Source organism: Rattus norvegicus, chromosome 13 (assembly GCF_021556685.1).
Source record: "Rattus norvegicus strain SHRSP/BbbUtx chromosome 13, alternate assembly SHRSP_T2T, whole genome shotgun sequence".
NCBI lineage: Eukaryota > Metazoa > Chordata > Mammalia > Rodentia > Muridae > Rattus > Rattus norvegicus.
The window spans coordinates 99042207-99069025 of NC_141546.1; the positions used below are offsets into that span (position 1 = coordinate 99042207).

The following is a 26819-nucleotide window of genomic DNA, read 5'->3' on the forward strand; positions in this document are numbered from 1 at the left end:
GTGTCTATTAGATACAGATTTTTATTTGTTTCCCTAGAGCCCAGGACCTGATGCCTACCCACTCTCAGTACGTTTGCTGAGCTGATGGACAAGCAGACGAAGTGCAGGTTGAGATGGCCAGCACATCCTATAATTCTGCTCGCTGCTACAGACCGTACCATGTGGCCCTGGCTGGCCTAGAACTTGCAGCTACCTTCCTACCTCTGTTTCCTTACCGCTCTGACTGTCTTCACCTTCCCTCAGGCTCCTTCTCCCAGACAGTCTTTCCCACTCTGATTTTCTTGGCTTTCCTTGCCAGTATCACCCAGAACTCATCCTTTCCTGCGTTTCTAGATCATTTCTTACCTTTTGTTTTTGCACTTCCAGTGCTACCTGGCTTTGCCTTCTTGACAGCGCTCGTGTTTTCGTCGGCGTCACAAAGGAACCGCAGTCCTGGAGAGGTGGGGACTGTCTGTGCAGATGCTTGCTAACCCCAGCATTCCAAGAACACTGTGTACTCACGGGAATCTAGGCCCGGAATGGCACTTTCAGCCACAGAGTATCACTGGGTCAAGGTTCTGAAGTAGGTTTCATCTTCTTGCCATTTATTTATTTTTGCTGTTAAACAAAATACGATGTCCTATTTTCTTTTTCTTTTTTCCTTTTTTTTTTTTTTTTGGGAGCTGGGGACCAAACCCAGGGCTTTGCAAGCGCTCTACCACTGAGCTAAATCCCCAACCCCGATGTCCTATTTTCTAACAAACAATATAAACTATGCTTCCACAGAGCCAAGGAAACCCTGCTACCACATAGCTGGGTGTTTATGCAAATATATTAAATTCCTTCTACGTCTTCAAAATGTTATCACGAACATATAAAACAGAGGATAGATAGTGAATGTCAAATTTTTAGTTCATAAAAACAGGGAAATAAACTTCCCTTCCATGAAGCACAGAGGTCGGCTGGAGCGAGAAAACGTTAAGTATCTCTGGCCTCTGCCTTCGGCGCCATCTGGGAGCCTCTGTCCTGGAAAGTGTTTCAGTGAGTGCGATTCCTGTGGGAAGGCAAGGCTTTCTTGCCATAATGACATCCCGGGAAGCCCACAGCCTGTCCCTGGCTTGCTGAGTGCACTTAGGACAGGGAAGAGCACACTCGGAGGGCTCGCCAAGCAGCAAACAGGTGACTCACAGCCCGAGAAAGAGCAAAAGACAAATGCTTTATTATGAGATCTGTTCAAGTAAGGTTTCAGTGTGCACCAGTGAGTGAATGCGGATCTGCATCGAATGTTTGGAATGAACACCAGGTTAAAAAGGGGCTACACAGTTTTGTTTTGTTGCTCCCCCCACCCCCAATACCACCCTTTCCCTAAGGCAAGAAAACACACCATTTAGAACAGAATGTTACAGAAGGAAGCTACATCCCGGTACAGTACAGAAGATAAGACCATCTTTGTCCGCAGGCCACCGTGGGCCAGCGCGTCACCTACTCTGGCAGCATTCCAGCGCAGGTTCCAGTGACAGGCGCTGACCACGCACTGCTTTCCTTTGAACGACAATCTTTGAGTACATTTTCTATTTCTCAGGAGTGTGCAGGTGGGGCCCATACGCTGATATTACAGTAATTACAACATTAAATAACATTGCACAGTCAACCTCCAAGGCTATTCAGTAGAAAATAATAAGTATTTAAAAAGATGTGCCTTTACTAGTGGCTTTACGTCGCATACGTCACTAATTATGAAAGAAGGCAAATGACCAATCACAAAGCTCCACACGACAGGGATAGTGATGTGGAAGAAACATGAGAACTTGGGCAAAGTATCGAAAACGAAGGCGCAGAGTGAACCACCAGGCAAGCGTAAGTCCACAGTGAGCAGGCGTGTGGGGAGCGCACCCTGCTCACAGGCCTCTCCGCACTGACAGATACTACAGTGGTGGGGATGGGTAGAGGCTGGGAGGACACTGGGGCGATGCTCCCAGTGCGGGTCAATTCCTGAGGCAGCATCGTATCCTAGCCAACGCGATCACCAACACTGTACAGATGAGCTTGTGCTATACGGGACGTCCGACACGCTCCTGTTTCCGCAGTTGCCCTGCGTGCTCCGAAGGCAGCAAACCTGGTTTGTTTCCCAAAGGCCAGGTGAGCTGCAGACTCTGTCAATCTCTGCTGCTAATTAGCAGATCAAAAGACAGGGAGCCAAGAAGCTCCGTAAAGACTGAACTCTTCCCTGGGGTGCTTCTGAGTTAGCTCAAGGCCGAGCTGTGGCTTGTTTTCATATGTGGAAAGTCTGGGTGCCACACCATAAACTTTCTCTAAGTCCTAACCACAAATTGTCTGACCCAGGCGAAGCCTGAGAAAGCAGGAGGAACTGGGGGGGGGGGCATCGACCCACTGTCAAGTTCTGGTTTAAATTAAATATGATTTTAAAATAATTTTTATAAAGTTCATGCTACAATTTCAAAGACTATTTCTGTGCGCTTTTAATCCTGGACACAATTTTCAAAATAGCATGACGGAGGTAAGAGTTTTAAAAACACACCAGATGTAAGTAACAGGGAAATCCTTTTCAACTCACAGCATTAAACGTACATTTCTGTGTGGAGATCTAGACAACTATACAGGTTTTAAAGCAATTATATTTTATTATACAACTCTATGAACAGAAAATGAACAGAAATACACAATATACTTACCTGTACATGTGAACCTACTTTTGAAGCTACGGTTCTTATTATAGCTCGTACTGACTTGAATTTTACAGCTCATAACTATGTATAACCTTATTGCATTAAGGACGATTTCTGCATGGGAGATTCACAGCTGGACCACATCAGCTGTCGCCAGTACACTCAGAGACGGTACCTCAGATGTGGGTGCATCTTCCCTGATCCCGAAGCCTACACATCTCTACAGCTTAAGCTCATTTGCTATTTTGGATGCAATGTTCTTAAAGGCAATAGATGTCCCGGATATTCGCTTGAAGCGGACCCCATTGAGTGAGAGCCGAGGCAACTTGCAGACCTCCATCTCCCACTGTACGAGGCTGTCCTGCCGAGCGTCTCCGTGAACGCAGAAGAGCAGGAACCTCTCTCTCTGTTCATAGTCACAGGTGTTGGCATCCAGCACCTTGCGGATCTCTCTCACCATGTCATTGGGGTCCATTGAACTAGTGGTCTTCATGCTCCACGTGAAGCGCAGCGACCTCGGCTTGGCCTCCTTACCCTCTTCCTTGTCTTTCGGCTCCCCCGATGAACCTCTAGTAGGCAAAGGGGAAACGAAAACAAAGGTTCTACTCAGCAAAGAAACCTCAGCCATGAAATGTGAGTGACAATTCCAGGCCTAATGAACTTATCCAGTTTGCATGCAGTCAGCCCTCAGAGGGCTAGAGATTTATGTCACTGCCCTTCCATAAACAGGCCTGGGCGCCATCTGCCCTCAGAGGGAGCAGACGTGCACGCTACCACCGTGCTGTAAACAGACCCGGGGCACCATCTACCTTGGCATTTAGCATCTTCAGGCTAAAGCAGCAAACTGTCTTAAGTGCATCTGTTCCTGGGAAGAAATTTGCAGCTGAAAGTGAAAATGTAATTGCTTTTCCTGTGTTTTTGTGGTCAGTTGTAAAGAACAGATTTGCCATTTACCACAAAGATAGACATGTCCCCCCATGTGGCCCCACGAGTGTACGGGACACACACACACACACACACACACACACACACACACCCACCCAACTTTTACGAAGACACACAGACACACATCAGGCACCACTAGGATTCCCCTTACAAAACACAGTATCAAAGTATAAACATGTATAAACATTTTGGTTTTTATCCTCTTAGTTAGGAGCAATGTCATGACTCCAGAGGAGAGAGGTTTCAATCCGACAGTCAGGGGGTGAACCACAATTCTGTCAGGGTATCTTGCATATGCTTGCTCTGGTCTTTGCCATTTCTCTTTGCAAACTGGTTTGGGAGGCGCCTGTGGGCTTCCCCCAATCCTGTCTCACTCTCTGCTCTCTCCTGGTGGAACATACTGGCTTCTATGCTGTTCCCCTCCACAGCTCTGTGCTCTCCTCTCTAATGTCTGCACAGGTCAGGAGGCTTCCCTTGGCTCCATGGATAACCTCCTCTTGCCTTTCCAATCTTTGCTTCTTTCCTTCGTCGCAGTCCCTAGTCTCCCCAACTCCTGACCCAGCATGGCCACCTCCTGTTCCTCCACTCTTCCTTCTCTCGTCAGGCCGTTCACAGCACTGACCACTTATCAGGCTTCTGACCAACTGACCTCTTGACAGCTCCTAGATCAGACGCTCCAGTATGTTTGCCTGTGTCACTCCGGACACACCCCAGCCATCCACAGCCACACTGGGCACAGGCGATGACTGGCACACTGAATTTCTGGGTAGATTATCTCACAAGTAACAGTGAACCAGAGAACCATCTCAAGTAACCACAGGACGGTGAACTAGACGGGTTTCCAGGACACAGAGTGCCTGGTGTTCAATACATTGAACTGTTGTCTCAATATAGATGAGCTGCAATTTTTGCCATAAACATTCCTCACTTGTGATTTAAGGAAAAAATTATATCTTTGAAAGGCATTTATGTCTCTTCTAGAAATGTACATATGCATTTTCATATAATACATAAAACATGCTATGAAATATAAAAAGGAACATAAGAGTTTGTTCCTTTCATTCCCAGATATCAGAGCCTCAAGAAAACACAAGCTGCGGACTGTTAAATGGATACAAAGTATCTATTTCATTGTCTTCTCTGGGGAAACCCAGACCGCATGCCAGCATAGAGTTTTAGGATGTGGTGCAAGATTGAATACTCACCTACATACATCACTATCATCAAATCCTCCCCATGTTAGTGAGCTCAGTGTTCTGCACCGTCCCAGGAAGGCTCACCTTAGTGACGCCACATCAGAGAGAACAGTACACTTTCACCTATAATCCCTTGTTCTGACCTACTTTTCTGACAGATCAAAAAGCCCAATTTTTATCAAGTATGCAATTCAAATTTGTGAGTTACAAACTCAAAGCTGTGAAACTTGAGTTTAATTACATGCTGGGTGACATTGGGAAAACCTGCCACACTTTGAAGATAAAGGCTCACAGTGCAGATGCTATCACATGATCACGCTGCCCACCGTCACTGAGAGTGCGAGCGAGCATCTGGCACCCATGGCTCACCTGGCTGTGTCGGTTCTGCCACTGGCTTCGCCTTCACTTGGGTCCCTTAAAAATAAAGAGAAGGTTGAGATTTAACACTTTTAAAAGTAAAAAGAAGATCAAGAAAACCCACAACCAAAATGACACTGACATCAGCTCGCTCTCTATCGCTGGGCCTGAGTCCTTCTTCAAGCTCTCACCACAGCATGATACTGTCGGCAGGAGGCATCAAGGGAAAGTTGTTTTAAACTCAATCTTCCCATTCCAAGCTACAACTATAATTTAATATTTATCTTTTGGCTTAGTTTAGTGTAATCCCAGGTTAAGTAGGGTTTAATGACTACTGACATCGATATTGAACTTTACATTGTTCCATGCACTTCTAGAGGTTGTCGCTCAGTTGAGCAAACGTGTTCGTCTTGCAGCTAAGCACAAAACTTGTGTTGTGCAGCTAAGGCCGTGCTTAGGAGATCATAGGCCAAGAAGACATATCAGTGGGCAGAGTTCTTTTGTGCAAGCATCAGGCCCTGACTCACATAAAGCACATCTTCTGAGACATCCTGGAGGGCCAGGGGTCAGTTAGGCTAGCCCAAGCAGTGAGCCCTGGGCTCAAGGAATAAGGTAGAGAGTGATAGAGGAAGGAACACACACACACGCACACACACACACACACACACACACACTCTCTCACACACACTCTCACACACTCACACATACACAGACACTCACATACATACATACATATATATATATACATACATACACAGTGCTGGGAGGAGGGGAGGGGAGAGGAGAGGAGGGGAACAGAGGAGAGGAGAGGGGAAGGGAGGAGAGGAGAGAGGAGAGGAGGAGAGGGAAACTGAAATTGAGAAAGTGAGCCCAGGGTTGAAGAGGTGGCTCAGTGAAGAGCACTGGCTGTTCTTCCAGAGGACATGGGTTCAATTCCCAGCACCTACATGGTGGCTCACAACTGTCCATAATTGTAGCTCCATAGGATAGGCTGCCCTATTCTGTTGTGCATATATGCAGACAAAACAGACATACACATAAACAAATCTTAAGAAAGAAAGAAAGAAAGAAAGAAAGAAAGAAAAGAGTGAGCAAGCCAACACAGTTTTCTAAAAGTAAATACTAATTCTTAAATACACAATGAATTATTTTAGAAGTGCCAAGAATTCTCACACAGTAGGTCATCAGCCTATGCAAGTAGGCGAGGCTAAAACCAGACAATTATAAACAGAACAGTAACCTTACCTAGATATCCGTCTGTGAACTAAAACCAGACGTTTTGTCTTTACGTTGTCTTTACGTTGAAAGTGATTAATATTTTAAAGTCTTCCAAAATTCTAACTACCCTGACATTTAAAGGTAAATAAATAAACTGAGTCAAGTTATAGCCTGATGGTCAAACATTAAGAGGCAGCTTATGAGAGAACAAAAGATCCCTTGGGAACCTAGGAAAATCACCATCTCGAATGCTTACATTTTTAAAAAAAATGTTTTAGCCTTTCCACATTTATATTTTTATGTAAAATGCACAAAGCAGGATCAAAATCAGCACAGCCTCCTCCTATCTAGTGTCCGAGCACAGAGCTGCTGCATACCAAACTCAGTCTGGGCACTAATCAGTACGCGCATCTCCAGCCTGCAGGGTCTAACTGTGGCCCTTTCCACGGATGTACTGTGAAAACAACAACCAGTTTTCAGAACCAAAAAGGATAATAACATGAATTTGCATTCTCAAATACGGTTTCTTAAATTTCTGGTTTTTTTTTTAAATAATTACCATTTTTACTAGGCAGGATATTAAATACTCAGTGCCATCTGTAAAAGTTACTTTTTTTTTTTTTTTTTGAAAAGACCATCTTTTAACTTTATTTATTTATTATATATAGATACACTGTAGCTGTCTTCAGACACACCAGAAGAGGGCATCAGATCGCATTACAGATGGTTGTGAGCCACCATGTGGTTGCTGGGAATTGAACTCAGGACCTCTGGAAGAGCAGTCAGTGCTCTTAACCACTGAGCCATCTCTCCAGCCCTGTAAAAGTTACTTTATCAGAGCAAACTGAAGTAAATGCGTTTCTGGGCTGGTTCACCGTGCAGCGCCCTGCTGACCCTGCAGCAGGGAGGAGACACGTGTATTCAGAAGGACTGTGCCATCCTACGCAATGACACAGAGGGCACTGCCGCTGAGGTCGAGCTCTACACATCCACAGTGGGATTTCCCTTACATCTCACTGGCCCTGCTTTAGCAGTTGAAACAGCAATCGGCCCCCATGCTGGCCCGGCCTACTGAGGAGAGGGCAGTAGAGTCTTACAGCCTAAGGAGCTGGCTCGAAGTGGGGGGAGGCGGACAGGCACACGGAAGCACAGCTGGCTGCCAGCTCGTGCAGCTTAGCATGGCTCTGGGATACAAAAGCAAATCCACACAGACAGCAGCCTATGCTCGACTGCACACACAGGCTGTTCCCTTTCACCTAGGAGCACTGCAAGCCTGGTGTCGTAGCAGCAGCAAATATTGGCAGGCATGTGAGGCACAAGATTCCAAGGAGAATGGACATCAGCATAAACTCCTGTGGGTGTGAAGACGTACCTCTGAGGTGGGAAGAATCAGACAGGAGGAGGCGGATGACATGAGCCTTGTTTGCCCGTATAATTAAGAGCCCCTTTTCTTCCTGTTTCTTTTTGTTTTTGCAGTGTCTGGGAATCAAACTGGAGGCCTTGAGCATGCTAGGCAAGCTACACACTCAGGCCTACCGGATGGTTTTACACAGGAGTGACTCACAGATTTATGGTGCCAAAACTATGTGTGAGAATGAAGGAGACCTGGAAGGAGGTGAAACCTCACAGCGGTTTTGACTGTGAGGCAGGCAAGGGCAGCAAAGGCAGAAGCAGCCACCCTGACTACCCTGAGAAGGGCATTTGCAAAGGTGGGAAAGAAGCAAAGAGAACTCCAAGGTGACTGGGAGGACAGCACTACCTACCACTTCTTAAGAGAGGAGGAGGGAGAAATGTGTCAGAAGCTGAAACTGACTGAGGATATAAAGAGGCAGAGCTTGGGCTACTGGGTCCACTGGACGAAGCCCTGGAAGCCTGAGGCTGTTAAAGTGAGATGGTATCTACTGTCACAAGTCCAGCAGATCACCAAGAGAAGACAGGAAACTGGCATAGAGACAGTCCAAAGTCTGTCCTGCATACTCTGATATTTAGGGTCATGGGGAGATGTAAGGAAACCTGGAATTACCAGCCAGGGAGCCCTGGAAGGGGCAGCTGGTTTGTGAGGCAGGAAAACCAGCCATGAGAGGGACGTGGTTCAACCTTGAAAGAAATAACCCTCCTCACTGCTCTATCTCCTGCGCCAGTGACCAACAATCGCACTAGCACCCTGCAATGGCTGCCAACACCATCCTCTGACTCCCTGTTGACTGCTGGCTTCTCTCTTCCTCTTACAAGGTGCCACTCTGCACACCTGTCCGATCTGCATAAGGTCACTGATGGTCTGCCTTTGAGGATTTAAGGGTTGAAACTCAGCTGTGTGGTCCTACACATGGAAAAGGGGGAGGTTGGTAAGTTGCTGTGGTTGGAACAGCAATCCACCTTCCTTCTGTGTTCTGAGATTAACGATGTGAGGCACCACGCCCAGCTTCTCCATTCACTCTGCTATACCAGGAACACTGAAGACACAGCAGGTAAACACCAGCGTTTAAGCAATCAACACTGAACAATGAAATCGTTCATTGGTTCAAGGCTTAGCTCGTATGAATGTATGATATGGGCCCTAAACAATCAAGCCTTGTCTGGGACTCCTAGCACTTTCCTTGTTAGCTGCACCTGCTTTAGCCCACGGCTTACTGCTCACAGATTTGTTTCTTCCATGACGGGCTCAGATCCCACCCTCTCTGTCTTTACAGCATTCTGCACAGCACAGTGACTTTATGTAGCAGGGCTCAGACCTCGCGGCTGATATTAATGGGTCAACTTTACATCGGTCTGCATTTGCTCCGCATTCCTACAATGTGCGTGCAGTGCTTTGTACGAAGGACAGCTACACTGTCCCACTAGATTATGAGTTTGTTAAACACACATTCGTCTTGTGTTGATCCTGACGTTCAGGTTTTTACGTTTTTCTTGCTTCTTATTTTTATGTGCACTGGTGTTTCACCTGTGTGACTGAGTCAGATTCCCTGGAACTGGAGTTACAGAAAGTTGTGAGCTGTCATGTGGGTGCTGGGAATAGAACCTGGGTCCTCTGGAAGAGCAGCCAGTGCTTACTTACAACCGCTGAGCTGTCTCTCCAGCCTCTGATATTCAGTTTTTAAGTAATCATGTGACTTAAATTTATTATACAAAGACAAAAAAGTTAAATACATATATAATGTATATATTACACACAACTATATCTATGTAATATATATAATATTACACATAATGTATACACATGCATACTCTATTAGCCTAGTGGGTAATGTGCTTGCCACCAAGACTGGTGCTCTGAGCTGAATCCCTAGAATTCACAGTGAAGGGAGAGATGACTCTGTGAAGTGCCCTTTGATCCCCACTTTCCACGCGCTAAGGCATGCGCTTCTCTTCCCCACCTCAGTAAATAATAACATAAAAGATTTAAGCTAATTATTGCTGGCCACTGGTGTGGTAGACAGAGCAGTGAGGAGCAGTTCTTAGATCTTTCAAGCTTAGATATGTATTTATTTCCTTCATCTAAATAAAAACATTTTAAATCTTAGCTAATTTTAATTTTCTTTTTTTTTTCCCTTCTGAGACAGGGTCTCTCTCCAGAGCCCTGGCTGTCCTGAGTCTCGCAATGTAGACCTGTCCTTGAGCTCAGAGATCTGGCTGCTTCGTCAGTATTGGGATCAAGAGTGTGTACCACCTCAGCTGGCAAAATGTTTTTTGTGAAGTTGTGGCTCTGCTCTATAAAAGCTCTAGATTTCCTTGTGAGATGGGCCCTCTGCATCCCAGGCTGGGTGCAGATCCGAAGAACTTCTGCTCTTCTTGTCACCTGAGTGATGGCTTCCACAGTGCTAGCCCTGGACGCTGGGCGACCCTGAGCTTCATGCATGCCCAGCAATACTAGACCAACTGAGCCACATCAGCCCTTAAGTTCTCATTTTAAATTCCTCTCTCTCAAGGAAAAAGACTATTCTTCCTGGTGTTTTACTCCCAATTTCTGTAAAAATTAGTGAGATGCCATGAAGCCATTCTAGAAAAATCCTAGCACAGGTGACAGGAAAGCACCAAGCTCCTCGTTAGCAGCAGACAAAGTGAGCGTAGCCCCAGCAGACTGACCTGCGGACGAACTTGGAGGTGATTTTGCTGATTATCCCAGTTGACGTCCCCCTTCTGGCATGTGCAAGTGCAGCTGTGTCATGGGACGGGGAGGCAGGTGGTCCGCTATAAGCAGCACTGCGCCGCTCTCGGAGCTGCTCCCCGTGGAAAGTGCTTCGGCTGGAGCTCCCTCGGGGGAAGCGGGTCCTGTCAGGAGTACTGGCACTAATGCTGTGAGCAGACGGGGAAGCAGCAGGCACTCTCTGAGCTGTACTGCTGGGAGAAATTAAGATCTATTATCAGAAGAATGACATGGAGTGGCTTTCACTCAGCCTGGGGACTGGGGAGGGAAAGGTGTGGTTTTTCTGTTGGCCCAATGACTTTTACTCACATTAGAAATGAGGTGCATGGGAGAATTCATTTACTACATCTGTATATAAGAAGGAGATGCCAATTTAAAAGTGTACTTTTCTATGCCTTGTAACACTTGTGACATGAACACGAAGCTGTCAGAATCCGGAATGCCAACCTGAGTGTAGCACGTGGGCTTTATTATGTAACGTGCATACCTGAGATCCCAAGTGCTTCCAAATCCAGAAATTGTTTAGGCACTGATGTCACATGACACATGAGAAATTCCATGCGTGACCTCATGTGACATCCACTGAGAACGCACTATAAAATGATCTTAAGGCTGTGCGTGTCAGGCGTGCTAGACATCTCAGTGAATTTCAGGTTGAAATTCAAGTTCTAGCCCATCCCTCTCTCATTATGCATGGAAGTAGAACTGGAAAATGTCCAAAATCCAAAAGGCTCCTGGGCCTAGGAAGTCCAGACAAAGGGCATTCAACTTGAATGCTTTTAACATATGTTGCTTAGCAATGTAAGAATAATTTTTATTGTTTGTCAAAAAACCTTTCATAACACCACCCCATGTTTCTTGAGACCCCAGGATACTGTGCTGCACAGAGCAATCAATGCGACTGATGGGACCTAATCACTGAGGCAGTCACATGTTAAGGAGCCGAGTTTCAGAAATCCCACATGTGGTGATACTTAGAAACGTGAACTGAATTTTATCCCCGAGTGGCTCCAGCGTGCCTGCCCCACTGCTGAGACCCACGGCTGTGGTGCCAACAGGATTTGGTTCTGGGTCCCATTTTTTGAGAGGAGGGGTACAGTTTCAAGACAGGGTTCCTCTGTGTAACAGCCTTGGCTGCCTGGAACTTGCTTCATAGACTAGGCTGGCTTTGAACCTACAAAGCTGGCCTGTGCCTCCCAGCACTGGGATGCACGCATCACAGCTGACTTTGTGTGCCTCATTTTACTCACCATCTATTTTATTTTAAAAGGTTATTTACTTGTGCGTGCCATGGAGCACGTGTGGAGGTCAGAGACAACTCCTGAGAGCTGGTTCTTTTCTTTCACTGTCTGCCTTCCAAGGACAGGATGGAGGCCATCAGTCTTGGCGGTAAGCATCTTTACCACATGGTGACCGGTCTCGCCATCCATTAAAATTACTTAAGTGGTAAATTAGGCAGCAGCGCTTAATGGGTGGATTAAAAATATTCTTCTGGAAAGTGATTTCAAGTAGTTTTAGATACCTGCGAACACACACACTTCTTCTCAGAGAGCTCTTGAGGAGACTGCAGAGAAAGCAATGTAAGCAGGACTCACCCAGGCCGATAAGCTTCAGAGCCATCTTTAATGGTTGGCAGTGTAACTTTAATAGGGTGGCCAGAGGTTGACATAGACTTCTGGTGGCGGGGACGTGCTGAGGGGCCAGCAGAGGCCACAGTGGAACCTGTGGAGGACATGCTGCTGGCAGACATCTCTGTAAGGCTGACGTAAAAGAAGACGTACAGTTACTGAAACATGAGAAAAAGATTTCCAAATCTCTATCAATTGACACTTTCATGAGTGAAACACTTGAAGTAACAAACACATTCTTAGGAATTAATGAAACAACTTCCCATTTAAGGTGCGTCTGTGAAAAGCTCTCAGTTCTTGCCCTGTGCTTGGGAGTCCTAGGAGGCAGGACATATTTGTAGATGTCTGTCACCTACAAACCAGATGATTACTGTTGGAGTCTTTTTTCACTTATTCTTTTTTTTTTTTTGGTTCTTTTTTTCGGAGCTGGGGACCGAACCCAGGGCCTTGCGCTTCCTAGGTAAGCGCTCTACCACTGAGCTAAATCCCCAGCCCCTTTTTTTCACTTATTCTAAGGTTAGCTTCGTGTGATGTGTGGCTGTAAATCTTCCTGTATTCTTTAAGCATTAAGAACTCATAATTATAGGAAAACGCCATTTCTGCAGACAGCAGCTCCTTCAGCTTACATCATAGTGTCTTCTCATGCCATGAGCGACAGGCTAGGTGGACATCAGGAGCTATAGTTAGCACTGGGTATTGGAGAAACAGTACGTTTCAACTGTCAAGCCCGCAGGATGTCAGAGCAGGAAGCTACAGCCATCCTTGTGTGCTGTCTCCTAGCATTGAAGGAAACCAGTGTGAGAACTGACTGTGCTGCTAGATGGTTAGAGCTGACATCACCAGCACGTGCCTCATCCTTCTGATGGGATATCAGTGGTTTTCCCACTATACTAGGACTCAGTAAGAAGCCTGTAGTTCTACCTCCGGTTGAGATGACCACACTTCTTTAGAGGAAGGGAAGGAAGCTCTCATTATTTGGGTATCATGTGAGTTGCTGATGGGTAAGGGGCAGACGGATGGCTGAGCAGTGTACACGGAGAGAAGGTTCAGTCTCGAGGGTCAGGTTGGGATTGCACACGATGCTTTGGTACTGAGTGATACTCGAATCTACATTTTACTCAGACAACTGGCAGTTAGGAGAAGTTATTTCTTACGTCACCCAATACACTGGCACCCTTCCACTCTGGTACCAAGGCAAACGGCGCAGCGAGAGCGGCTACTCCAGCCCGAACTGCTCTGGTCTCCTTCCCTGTATCCACAGAGCTACAACACTCCAGCAAAGCCACTGCTGCTGGGCTCGGGGACCTTCACCTGCTGTCTCTTCCATTCTGCAAGGCAGCGTACCGGTCCGTGCTCCTCTCACACACATATGTATTTCTCCTCGTCATGCTACCGCCAGAATATACGTTGTTCTTAAAGAAGAAGAAAAAAAATCAATTTCAAAATTGTAACTGTGTTAGTGTGAAATCAAAGAAATGTGTTTAAAACTGTTATTAGAAAAAGTACACAGCAAAATTTTAGTTGAGTAGAATCTCACATAAGCAAGATCCGGTTTTTCTTCTTTCTCACATTTAGGTGGTTAGGAATAAAAAGTAAAGCAAAACCAAATACTGTTGAGAGGTTTTGTCTAGAAATGTGGCATTTGTGTCTGGGCTCGGACAAGGAAGTGGGCTCAGGTGAGACAGTGCCCACGGGGCTGTGTGTACTGCTTTGCTTGATGACCACCAGGAGTGACCTCTTGGCTTATTGCCTCGCTTGCTTACTCTGTCTTTGATCTAAGAACTGACCATGTGTTCTGGATGGAGCTGGATAAAAACAAACAAAAACAGGAGCCCCCGTCACACCCGCTACTTCTTTAGTTTACAATTCCAGCCAGCACTGGAAGCGACAGGAAAGTGGTGTCCGTTTACTCTGCCCAGGAGTGGCAGGTGGAGTAAGGGCAGAGCAGAGAGTAGTCTGCCCTCGATCTCAGTGAGAAGAGGCCGTGTGGACGTCGTTCCCTCCAGAAGCCTCTACAGCCACAACAGCATAAGGACTACAGCAGGTGCGTTAGTGTGGGCCTGGCTGAGGGTCGACAGATGCCTGTGCACTGTGGTCTAAGAATTCAGCCTATAATCCCACATTTGAGTTAGGAGACAGGCTAACCTTGACGATGTTACCAGTATAAAAACGGACAACTCTGATATTCTGCTTTTTGTTTCTGTTTAGTTGCTGTTTGTGGTGATGAGAACCCTGGGACTTGCAGATGGTAAGCAAGCACTTTAGCATCGAGTTGCACCCCAAGCCCTGGAGAAGTGACTTTCAAAAGGGATTAAAACAATGCTTCTGTTTCATTCTTTAATGAAAAATATCTGCTTATCCAATCTAGCTTTTACTTGCCTTTAAAATATAGTCGCTGTAACATTTGTTTAGTATGAGCAGTTAATAGCTATTTCCTTGGGAGTCAGATGCAGAAGGGGAAAATCCTAAGCAAAGTTGTTTAAGTGTAGCTTTAAAAATCTTTCAGGGCTGGAGAGATGGCTCAGTGGTTAAGAGACTGCTCTTCCAGAGGTCCTGAGTTCAAATCCCAGCAACCACATGGTGGCTCACAACCATCTGTAATGAGATCTGATGCCCTCTTCTGGTGTGTATGAAGACAGTTACAGTGTACTCATATGCATAAAATAAATAAATCTTAAAAAAAAATCTTTAGTGTGCTGGAGAGACATCTCAGTGGTCATCTGGCAGAGGCCCTGGGTCTGATTTTCAGCATCCATGTGTGTTGGGGGTTCACAGCTTCTTGTCTAAGCTCCTGGAAATCCAATGCTTCCTTCCAGCCTCTGAGGGCCTGGCACAGACATAATAACCACTCACAGACACACACATAAGTAAAAATAGCACATCTTAAAAAATGAAGGAATAACAGAATTGTAGGAGGATGACATCACTCCCAAAGAAAGGCTGAAAAGATCATGACACACGTGTCATTGATACTTAAAAGAAATCCCACAGAAGGATCCACCCCAAGTTATTTTGCAAGTTCAGAATGGAAAGTAGCAGACAGTGAAGTGAAAACTATAAACTTTGGCAGAATCTTCTGGCTTCTGGTCTTTAAAACTGTTAAATAACAGTACAACTGATGTGAATGTAATGCTTTTTAAAAGTAAATAGATACAGTCTGAACACTCATTATTCCCCTCAGCACTAAGGGCTCTGAGGAAGTCTCTGTCAATATACAGAGACTGCAAGCTTGAGGAGACAGTGAACAGACGGAGCAGCGCCCGTCTAAGAACCGAGTGGGTCACAGCTCTGAGCAGCCTGGAGAATGTGGACGCACCTCCTTGCGGACACAGGACTTGCACAGTTCGCAGCATCGGGATTAGGATGCAGTATCACATAAGGACAGACAAGGAGAGGACAAAGCTGAGGGCCATGCCAAGAAGGTCCAGCCTGAGGGGCCGGCAGGCTACTGTGGAAAGTGGTGGAAAGCCTGGAACAGTTTGCTACTGCTGTGTTGGGTACTGACCTTCAGAACAGTTCTCTAGATGACAGAGTAAGTACTGAAAAACAACAGTCTGTATCATCTCCAAGCAGATGAGGCAGCGGAGGGTAAACAGTCACACCACCATTATTTATTTTTATTTTATGTGGATGAGCATTTCGCCTGCATGCATTGTAAGTGTATCACATGGAGGCCAGAGGCGGCTGTCGGACCCCTGAGCTGGAGTCATGGAGAGCTGAGCCACCGTATGGGTCCTCTGTGAGAGCAAGCACTCGTGCTTGTGAGCCATCCCTCTAGACTTAATGTAGTACCCGTGTTTAAAGTGGCCTGCACACCTACCCTTTAGACCAGGAAGTGCTAAGCTGATTGTATATTTGAAAAAAGTACTGTTGCAATTACCACACAGAATACTGGCCCCAGAAACCATAGCCCACTTGTGAGGAAGTGCTGGTTTTGCCTTGGTATGTCACTGAAGATTTTCTAATGAGTATTCCCTCCCCAGTACACTTGATAGAGGGATCCTCTTCCTTCTGTTGACTTAAAAATTATCACTCTATTTCATTCTTGTAACTCCCCCTTCCTTATGTTCTTGAATTAATGTCTGCTCACCTGTGTTGATTTCTGAACATTATTCCAATCACCTGCTCAATAAGGCAAGTGTTTATGTTTTAATTTCTGCCCCGTTCTTACTCCCTGGACACTGTTGAGAAATTTCAGTGTGTGTGTGTGTGTGTGTGTGTGTGTGTGTGTGTGTGTGTGTGTGTGACAATGTGCATATGTGTATGTGGGGGGATGAGTGTGCATGTATATGGTTGTGCTTACGTGTGTGTGTGTGTGTGCTTGTATGTATATGTGGAGGTCAGAGGATAATTTTCTCTCCTCTCACTCTGAGTTCTTGGATGTCAGACATGGGGGCAAGCATCCTTATCCACTGAGCCTTGCTAAGGTATTTGAATACTTTTGGCTTATATATTTTATAGCAACATGTATGTTCTCTTCCTGTGAGACTACCCTAAGTAGTACAGTGTTTTAAAATAGTCCCTGTGCAGCCAAACAGCCGACACATTTTATGCCTAAGAATATAGGTATCATGTTTAGATATAAAGTTCTAGGCCTAAAAGTGTTTTTGTCCTTCTCTAGAAGACTTCATCTTCTAGCATCCACACTACTGATGAACTATCAGGAAGCAATCTAACTATGTCCTTTATGCTGGCCAGCTCTTCTGCTGACATGGCTGAACACGTTCACCTTGCTTCCTGTGTGTCTACACAATCCACCTTAACAGTCCAGGAGCACAAATGCTTTCTGGATTGTTTGTCATTCTGGGTCTTCTCTTTTGACTGTTATCATTCCTTCAAACACCCACTGCCTTTATGTACCTCAAACACCCACTGCCTCAGATGTCACTGCCCTGTCCTCACTCACTTCCAGATGTCACTGCCCCGTCCTCACTCTCTGCCCCTACCCCACCCCCAATCCTCACTCACTCTCCATCACTCTTCACCCTGCTATCTTACAGGAAAGTACTGTGGCCTGTACTTCTCTTCTAGTGCCTGATTTAATTTCCAGAGTTGGGCATTTTAAGAGACCTCACAGGAGCAAAGTTGACAAATTATTAATGAGTCTGCCCTCAGATGGCAGTTTGCAAGTAAATGTAAGATTAAACTCACCAATGTAACATCAACACTAGAGGCTGAGGTAGGACTACTCTCCCTATGAGATCCAGGGTAGCCTGGGCTATCCAATGAATCTGCCCTCTAAACAAGAACAGGGCAACAACACAGAATTCTCCGTACTGTTTCTTCTATTACACTCACAAGCTGTCTGCCCCCTTTCCATGGTTTTTAAATTATGATTCATTTTGAAACATTTAAAAAGACAAAAGACAGGATTTTACAAAAAACCTCTGACACAGTTCAAGTGCTGACACAGGAGAGCTCTGACTCACACTTGGGCCAGCTGAGGACTTTTTCCTGTCTGGCCCCACCAAGGGGCTGGCTGTGACTTCGCTCTTCGAGCCCACGGTGGTGCTGCCAAGTCTGCGGGCTGTGTCTTTGTCCCACTCCTCTTTCTGTTCACTCTCCACGCTGTTGGCCTGAGGCCTTTTGGTGTATGAGACAGCAGGGGGGATGGAGGGACCGGCTGCAATGTGTAGAAACAGCAAGGTTAGCTGTAAAAGAATGGATATTCTTCCTGCCAACAAAACCCTCCTATGCTAACAATAGCCCATTTGTGTGATTTACACTCTAGACCAAGATTAAATTGATTACAGGGGTCGGTTCAGACTCCCCACAACAGAGACCCTATGATCAATCACTCAGCGGTGCCCATTTAAGAAGGCCCCAGGAGTAAGAGAAACAAGGTGTTTTGTTTGAGCAGCACACACTGGACAGGGCCAGCCTGCCTCCTTCTTAGACATGCTCCCCACCATGGTCACTGAAGCGCCTCTGCTTCTGGTTGGCTGAGATGCTTCGCTGGACCTTCAGGTGAGCAGGTGACTGAAGCGTGCTGTTGTTCAGGTCACTGCTCGGCCGGGATCGCTGACAAAGGTTTCCACTGGACAGTGACTCACCACCTTCGAACTGTGAAAAGAGATCACCCAGACTTTAGGACAGAAAAGTGAAAACAAAATGATCTGAAGTTGTAGGAAAAGCAATGGAGGCTGAAGAGAGACTTCAAACTGACAAGCGAGAACGAGGGAGCTGGACATTAGGCCGCTCCCACTAGCACTCAGAATCTGCCAGTCAAAACACCAAGTAACAGCCACAAACCACTCACGGCATGGTAACGCATAGCAGACTGTCCTGAGCGTTCTCCATGATACTTTTTTAACCATTGGTACTCCAGGGGAAAAATACCAAGGTCAAGGACACCACTGGGATTCAAGCAGGATGAAATCTAAAACCTTACACACACACACACACACACACACACACACACACACACACACACACGTATACATGTACATGTATGTATGTACACACAGAAACTATTAAGTATACTTTACACTCTGAACTAAAATGTTTGGTTTGTTTTTCTACACTTACAAAACACAATTTATTTTGTTGGCTCTGATTATAAAATGACTTCCCTTAGCCCTGACCGTGGTAAGTGTGTGTGTGTGTGTATGGGTGTGTGTGTGTGTAGGTGTATGTGTATGTAGGTATATGTAGGTGTGTGTGTGTGTGTGTGTGTGTGGGTAGGTGTGTGTATGTGTGTGGGGTTGGGGTGCTGACACACAGCCTCTCTGCAGTCTGAAGCTGTGTGCTGCTGTGAAGCCCCGAGTCAACCCCTGGCATTGGTGGGATTCGGGACTGGTGCTGCTCACTCAGCAGCAGGGTGTGCAGCTATTGCAAGGCGGCATCAAGGACTAACACAGTAAACCTTTTCAGTGACCCTAAGTGCTGAGTAGTATTGTCCACATCTTACAGACAGGAAGCCTGAGGCACAGAAAATGAGGTGCACGGTTGATGGCTCCAGTGAGGACAGTGAACCTGACATTCTCCAGGCACAGTAGCTTCCATAGTTTACTTCCAATCATTTGATTTTAATATATGCCTGGACTTCGTATTTGAATTAATAAGAAAATTAAAGTGCCCAGAGGCCATCTGAAGGCCAAGTAGGACAGTCAGAGAGGCTAGAGATAACTACTTGGGCCATTTCCTCCGAGTCTCTTGACTAGGCCTCATTGATACTACACACCATTCAGCTGTCAGCCCCTTTGAGACTTCCCTTCTCCCCAGCAATTCTTAGCCTTCTCAGTAGGCTTGTTGAGAGGGTCAGATGAATTAACTAACAGTTGCGAGAGCCTTAGAATAGCTCTTAGCACACACCTGATGATAGACATGTCTCTGATAACAACCCCCGAACCTTAACCAAGCCCTTCCTCCAAATCCAGATCCTTATATTCAACAGCTAACAGGGTCTCCTCCCATCATCCTGCACTGGGCTTCTCATCTACCCGAGAAGCACACACCTTTCTGACAGGTCACCTCACACAGGCAGGTATCTGTGAGAAATCAGGGCTTACCCTGAAAGAAAAAAGTTTGAAATTGCCCCCTAGACAAAAGTTGAAGCCAAAAGCGGGCCCTGGAACTGCCTGTTCCAGAAACTAGCTGATCACAGAAAGAGTAATTGCACCAGCTGGTTCAGCCACTTTGTTCCAGAAACTAGCTGATCATAATAGCAGCTGACCATAGTAGCAGGAACTGGTTAACCATAAAGTTAGATTAAAACCTTAAAGAACAATCATGAGAAACAGGAGGTTCTTCCTTGTGATTCGGTATGGTTTTTCCTTTAAATATCCCTTCTCCCAATCATTCGAGGTCAAACTCCTCTACCCCTGTGTGGGATATGAGTCTCGACCCAAGTGCACTGGTTTCTGTCGTCCTTATCAATAAACAATAAACCTCTTGTTGATTGCATCAAGATCAGTCTCTCGTGAGTTCTTGGGGGGGGGGGTCGCATCATCCCGAGACTTGGGTGAGGGTCTCCCTGCTCCGGGGGTCTTTCAACCCCACTTCCCCTGGTCAACCAGTGTCATTAGTTTTATGCGTTTAAGCCACATAGACCTTCTGGATGAGCCTCACTGTAGCTTGTTGTAGGTATCAACTCTCTCATAGGTCTCAGAGAATCTGCAGCACACACCATAATGTATGGCGGGGCTGGTTGCTTAGCTCTACCTCAAGGGTTGATGGACAGGAAAGACATCTTTGGCTTTTGCCTCATGGTGTAAGTATAGTTTTTGATAGAAGGCGGGTTCAATACACTTCAGTTGGAACATATGATTTACATTTACATAGTTACTACTTAATTATGAGCGACTATAGCCTTTTTAAAGACCGCCTCTCACAGATGTCTAATCTTCTGCTTTCAATGCTCTGGCATAAAATTACCAATGCTCTGAAATTACTATTTCAATTTATCCCTCTGTAGCTGCTTTCCCAAGGGTCGTTTACTTGTATGTTCTCCACTTTCTTTTTTTTTTTTTTTTTTTTTTGGTTCTTTTTTTTTCCGGAGCTGGGGACCGAACCCAGGGCCTTGCGCTTCCTAGGTAAGTGCTCTACCACTGAGCTAAATCCCCAGCCCCTGTTCTCCACTTTCATACAGTTACTTCCTGCATCTGTCTCCTGAGCTGGACCTCTGCAGGCCACGAGAATCCCATAAGTGCACAGAGGCCACTTGACACAGGCCAAGGCCACTCAGCCTCTGTCTCTCGGGTCCCACTCTACACTCTTCCAGCTCCACCTGCCTCTTCTTGCCTCCACCCTGTTCCTGTGCATTTGGGATAATCACACTGCTGCCGACTGCACAGTGTACCCCACAGAACTCTGAGGACGCCATGCTCAAAGTCAAGACGGTGGTGGAGCTGCTTGGTCTCATGAGACCAGTAAACAATTTAGCCCCTTGGTTCCTGGTCTCTAATGAGACAGTCAGGATCTTTGTGATATTTTTTGTCCTACAAAGAACCGAATACAGTTACTAACATATTTTTATCTATTTAATTCAAAACTTATATATATATATGTATATATATGTGTGCACATATATATATATTAATTTAAAATGAGGAAACCCACTTACCTCAGGTGGTTTTCTACCTAGAAGAATATAAGTAGCCATAACCTCATCATATTTCTGGCTTACTAAGGCATCATTGATTTCATCTCGTGCAAAACCCATGGTGACCATAATGTCTAGAAAAAAAAAAAAGGAGGATTTTTCTTAAAATGTACTGACGAAGTAAATGTTCAGCAAAAGCACAGATTTGCCAATACTGTTAGGGAAAACTATTTCTCAAAACACCTGAAGTGAGTTTTAACTATGAAATCTTTTGGATTATTAACCTATGGGTAGAGTATACTCAGATATTATACATTTATCATTTTAAAAGATTTGTGTATTTTTATTAAGTGTTTTGTCTGCATATATCTACGCACACTACATGACTACCTGGTAGGTATAGATGTCAGAATAGAGCATCAGTCTCCCCTGGACTGTAGTTACAGATGTTGTGAGCTACAATCTGGGTACTGGGAATTGAACCTGGGTCTTCTATAAGAGCAACAAGTGCTCTTAACCGCTCAGCCATCTCTCCAGCCCCCATTTCGAATTTTTGTGTGTGTACAGAATTATTCATGCTATAGATTTAATATATTAACCGTATTTTTCACACCGTGGGACATTTCTGAGCTGGCCTGCTCTGTCCGCACAAGGCCAGCACTGTCTAGGCCTTACACAAAGCCTCACTTGCTCTTCTTCCTCTCAGCACAGCCTCAGCTACTCATGAAGAGGACAACATCTCAAGCCGAGAACGTGCTTCCTTTCTCATCTGCACTTCAGTTTCTCTTTTAAGGCTTGACTGCCACAACGCTCCCATCAAGTTCTTAATGAGGACTGGGGGCAGGAGGGTGGACTCTGCTGAGCAATGAGAGGAGAAATGGGGAGGCGATGTGCCCAACGCTTAGAGTTCAGTGTTAGCCCTTGCTGTGCTTTCAGTCTGCTCAGTGCTAATGGTTACAGTGCCCACACTCCAGGGAGGGAGTGCAGAAAGCAATAGTTATGAATTTGTCTAATGCATTTTAATTCTTGTGACAGTTGCTAACAACTGAACAGGAGCACAGATGTATACGAGAACGAAATAAGGAAGCTGGATATTTTAAGTTTCAAAGTCCCAGTAAACACTGCCAAGCTGGACAATGGACTCCCCCGTGCAGTCACGGATGCCCTCACAGACCTTAAATACTTACCTATTCTTTTTGCATCATTGAGATCAAGCTCAGGCTCAGAATATGGTTTTAGCTCTTCCTCTTCATGACCAACGTTCATCCATCGGTCTTTCATTATTTGCTAGGAAATAAACTCTAAGTCATGTCTGGTGAATTACAACATTCAACCCACTCCAAATGTGAAGTGCATTGGTTCACGCAACAAGAATCATGTGACACTTTCAAATAAACTTATTCTATGTACCTTAATTAACGGCCCAACAGGAGGTGTGGGTCTCTAGGTCACCCATAATCTTATCACAACTATATTACCCACTACTCACCAAAGGCAATACACAAATAACCCTCCTTCCACATTGCTTCAAAAGGACTATTTCCAAACTGCAACGTTTTACCATAAGAACATGACTTTGACTTTTGCTTCATATTTATATATAAGAGAAATTAAAAGGTTTATTTTTTGGTCATGCATTTATTTTAAAATCCCATACCTCAGGAAGAGGAGATTTTGGGGAATTGAAATCTAGGCTGGTCTGTCCAGGTAACTAAAGAATGTGGGAAAGGATGGTGGTAAACATTTAAGTCTGAATTCAGAAATCAGGTAACTGTCACAGTGAAAATAGGTATTGGTGTGAATTATCTCAGTCCAATAACTTGATGCTGTGAACATCAGCTCTGGGCTGTTTAAGACAGTCCTGTGGGGACAGTCCACAGAGTGAAAGAAAACAGCTACAGCTGGGTAATGAGGTTGTATCTGACATATGTAAAGAAGACCTTTAAAAAGGTCTATGTAGTTATGCCACAAACTACACCCTAAGACTTTTACTACTGGCTAAAAAGCTGTGCTTGTACATGGAGGAGTGTTTTGAAATAGCTGTTTTAAAGAACAGTTTACAGATCCCCCCAACACACACACAACGTAAGCTTACTAACTGCAACTGGTATGAAGGGCTGGAGAGATGGTTAAGAGCCCTGGCTATTCTCCAGAGGAATTTATTTGATCCCCAGTGCCCACAGGTGCCCTACAGCATCTGTGACTGCAGTCCGAGGGGATCCAGTGCTGGCTACCATAGGCACCAGGCAAGCACATGAGGCACAGACATCTATGCAGGCAAAACATTCACACACACAGAAATAAAATTTTTTTAAAAATTACAAAAAATAAAAAATGAAGTTGCGTCTGCCACCATCTGGGTCCTGGTCTCACAGGGCACTTTGGAGAGCAGACAGGCACGTGCACAAGCTGAGGCAGGCTGGCCTCGGTCACTGTCCTACCCTCCTGTGGTGGTCTGAACAGGTAGAGCCTCCCGAGACTCATGTATCTGGATGCTTGTCCAGAGGACGTGGCACTGTTAGGAGTGTGGCCTTGGAGGAAGTGCGTCACTTTGGAGGTGGGCTATCTTCAAGCTACATCTAGAGTGAGACAAAGTCCCGTTCGACTACCTTCAGATCCAGACGTAGACCTCTCAGCTCTGTCTCTAGCACTATGTCTCCCTGTACACTGCCATTCTCCCCACCATGATAATGGACCGAACCTCTGAAACTGTAAGCCAGGCCCAATTAAAAAAAAAATTTTTTTTTTTTAGGAGTTGCCTTGGTCATGGCGCCTTTTCAGTGATGGAGTCCAAACTAAGACATCTCCTAAACCCTGCTGCCTGCAGCTATGACTCTGTACCCCTTGGCTGTGGGCATCGACAAGGGCCACAAGGTGACAAAGATGGGGAGGGGCCGAACAACTTGCTCCTCAGTTGCTAAGGCTGTGATCCTCACCTCCTCCTTTGTAGCTAGGTTTATCTGCCCAAACTTTGAGGTCTGAACCATTTTCATCATTTTAATGTCAAGAATGAAAGAATAAACATCTGCCTAACTATCCCAGTCAACACTTAAATCAGTAAATTAGTCATCTTTGAGGGAAGCAGTCATCCTTATCAGTAGCCCGCAGAGAGTGGTAAGCACTGTCTCCCAGGTGACTCTGTCCCTTCTACTCTGCCCTATGAACTGCTGCTTTACCTCTGGGAATGTTACTAACATGCAGCTGAAGGGGCTTCCTGGATATAGTACAGGGGGTCCCACCTACACCTCTAGCCTCTTCTAGCATGGCACGCATACACAAACCCACATACATATACGTGATTTAAGTAAATCTTAAAAAAAGTGGACCCCAGAGCAGGAGCGAGGGATGCTCTACTGAAGTCCCAGCCCTTGAGAGCTGACAGACTGGTGGTTTTTCATTCTGAGCGGTCCATGCTTTTCTATGAAAGGTTGGAAGTTAAGCTGGGAGGAGGGACACAAAATGGGCTTTTACTACAGACAGCAACATTAGCATGCCTTTCCGCCCCAGAGGAAAACCACAAAAATCCTGAGCTAAAAGCTAATCACACTTAAACAAATAACATAGCTAAAATACCATCTGATCCACTCCAACAAAGCACTTAGTAATTTCCCAATTCTTTAACTCCCACCAACAAAAAGTATATGTGGAAGTAGAATGACGAAGCCAAGCTGGGCTAAACAGTGCAGGGCTGTGCCCACCTCACGGCGGATGTGCCAGCAAACCCAGGCTTCTCTGGGTTTAAAGTCTAAGAAGACTTTAAAAGTCCAAGCCAGGAATGAGTACTGAGTCTCTGAAATTTCTTAGCACAGCCCAAATATTCCTAAAGACAGATGAAGGGGCTAAAGGGATGTTTGAGATTAAAGCTCTTTTCTAAGGTCTGGTTCCCAGACCTACAAGGTAGCTCAGAACCATCTATAACTCTAGTTCTGGGGGATTTACCACCCTCTTCTGGCCTCCATGGGTACTGCATGTATGTAATTCACAGGCAAACCTTATACACATTCAAAAACAAACAAGCAGGCAAGCAAGCAAACACCCCAACTTTAAATATCAAAGAAAACCCAGATGGGAAAAATGCTTAAGACCATCAGTTATCTTAGTTACAGTGTAAGAAAGGACCTGGGTAACAAGAACCTGGGCCGGTTCTCTAACAGTTAGGCCATATAAACCAGTGTTGTAGAGAATGCATGGGCCATGCTCTCTGCTTACATATCTGTTAAGTTCCTGTACTCGAGTGTCTACTTGGTGTCACATGATTTCAGAGAGTGAAGAGTTAGCTGGGTTAGAACTTTTAGTCATTTTCAACCTTCAAATATCTGGTCAGCCTTAACCAACATAAAGGTTTTTTTGTTTTGGACCAGGTAGTTTCTGACAAAGACTAGGTTTGTCCTCCTCAAAAGTCAACTTTGTCTCCACCGTGTCAGCTTTAACAACTCACCAAAAAACCAAGAAGAAAGAAGCCCTGGAAAGCCCTACTGTGTTTTCTGAATAAAGAACCATCACTTTTCCTGATGCTGAAAACACAAATTAGACACAGGCTAAACAGAGCCATGCTCTGCAGCTGCACCGGGAGCCCTGGCTTGGCAGCCCTGGGCTCCCCTCCCTGCGAGAGCACAGCTCGCTCACCTCCAGGCTGCCCCTCTTTATGGGGTTCAGCACTAGCAGTTTCTTCAGGAGGTTCTCGCAGTCCGTGGACATGTAGAAAGGAACACGGTACTTCCCTCGCAGGACCCGCTCCCGGAGCTCCTGACAGAGAAGGACAGCATTTAAGTGGCAGCTGACTTTGCCGCTCCTGCGGAAAGGGGCTTCAGCAGCAAACGGGCATATACCTTTAGATTCTGGCCATCGAAAGGCAGGGAGCCACTGACCAGCGTGTAGAGAATGACGCCTAGACTCCACACATCCACTTCCGGCCCGTCGTACTTCTTGCCTTGGAAAAGCTCAGGGGCAGCATAAGGCGGGCTTCCACAGAATGTGTCCAATTTGTTCCCCACTGTGAATTCATTGCTAAAACCAAAGTCAGCAATTTTAATATTCATATCAGCATCAAGGAGAAGGTTTTCAGCCTAAGAGGAAAATAATAAAAAGGACAATGTAAAAAGCGTACACAAAATAAAAATGCTACACCTGCTTCAGACTCTGGGCTCGCTAGCACATGCCTCTCATTTTAAAGTGTAACATTAGTAAATGCAAATGCAGTTGTCCCTGTCTAAGTCTGTGGAAGTCTGAACCTTGACACCTGAAAAGAAAAGCTCACAGGAGCTATGGACACATTTTCCCCCGAAGTTTATTTTAAATGTTTCTAACTTCATGGTAAGAGCGATCTTGAAACTGGACCTTAGCAGGACCTAATCTAAGGAACGCATATTGAAATGACTGCTTCACCTCAGACATAAGCCAACGTTAGCCAGGGGAGCACCATTTTAACAGGGAGTCGATGCTAAGCTCCAGGGTCTGTCTGGAATGACTGCCCAGGCGCCTGGCTCTCCTTTACTCAGTCCTACGTCCTCTCCTCTGGATGCTTCCTCAGCAAAGTACTGATTAGGGAGAGGAAACAAACTGGAACAGTTTGGCTCCCACAGGCTTTATTTTCAGCAATGCTTGCTGTTCTAAAAGTAGAAC

The 26819-nt window shown here is 45.5% G+C and overlaps 1 protein-coding gene across 8 annotated transcripts in view; it reads right to left on the bottom strand.

Annotated features, from left to right (window-relative positions):
* Positions 1-1175: 1175 nt before the first annotated feature.
* Positions 1176-26819, bottom strand: part of Mark1 (microtubule affinity regulating kinase 1) — a 105312-nt gene continuing 79668 nt past the window's right edge. For 2 of the 8 annotated variants that reach the window (XM_087579885.1, XM_087579886.1), the window contains 11 exons: positions 26027-26263; positions 25824-25943; positions 22385-22484; positions 21219-21331; positions 18064-18217; positions 17584-17777; positions 13466-13566; positions 12122-12286; positions 10466-10720; positions 5177-5221; positions 1176-3235 (listed from right to left, as the gene is read on the bottom strand). In XM_087579885.1, coding sequence (XP_087436011.1) covers positions 2887-3235; positions 5177-5221; positions 10466-10720; positions 12122-12286; positions 13466-13566; positions 17584-17777; positions 18064-18217; positions 21219-21331; positions 22385-22484; positions 25824-25943; positions 26027-26263 — 1833 coding nt within the window. In that variant the 3' untranslated portion in view covers positions 1176-2886. The remainder of the gene's footprint in view (positions 3236-5176; positions 5222-10465; positions 10721-12121; positions 12287-13465; positions 13567-17583; positions 17778-18063; positions 18218-21218; positions 21332-22384; positions 22485-25823; positions 25944-26026; positions 26264-26819) is intronic. The other 6 variants (XM_087579890.1, XM_087579891.1, XM_087579888.1 and 3 more) reach the window with 4 other exon arrangements.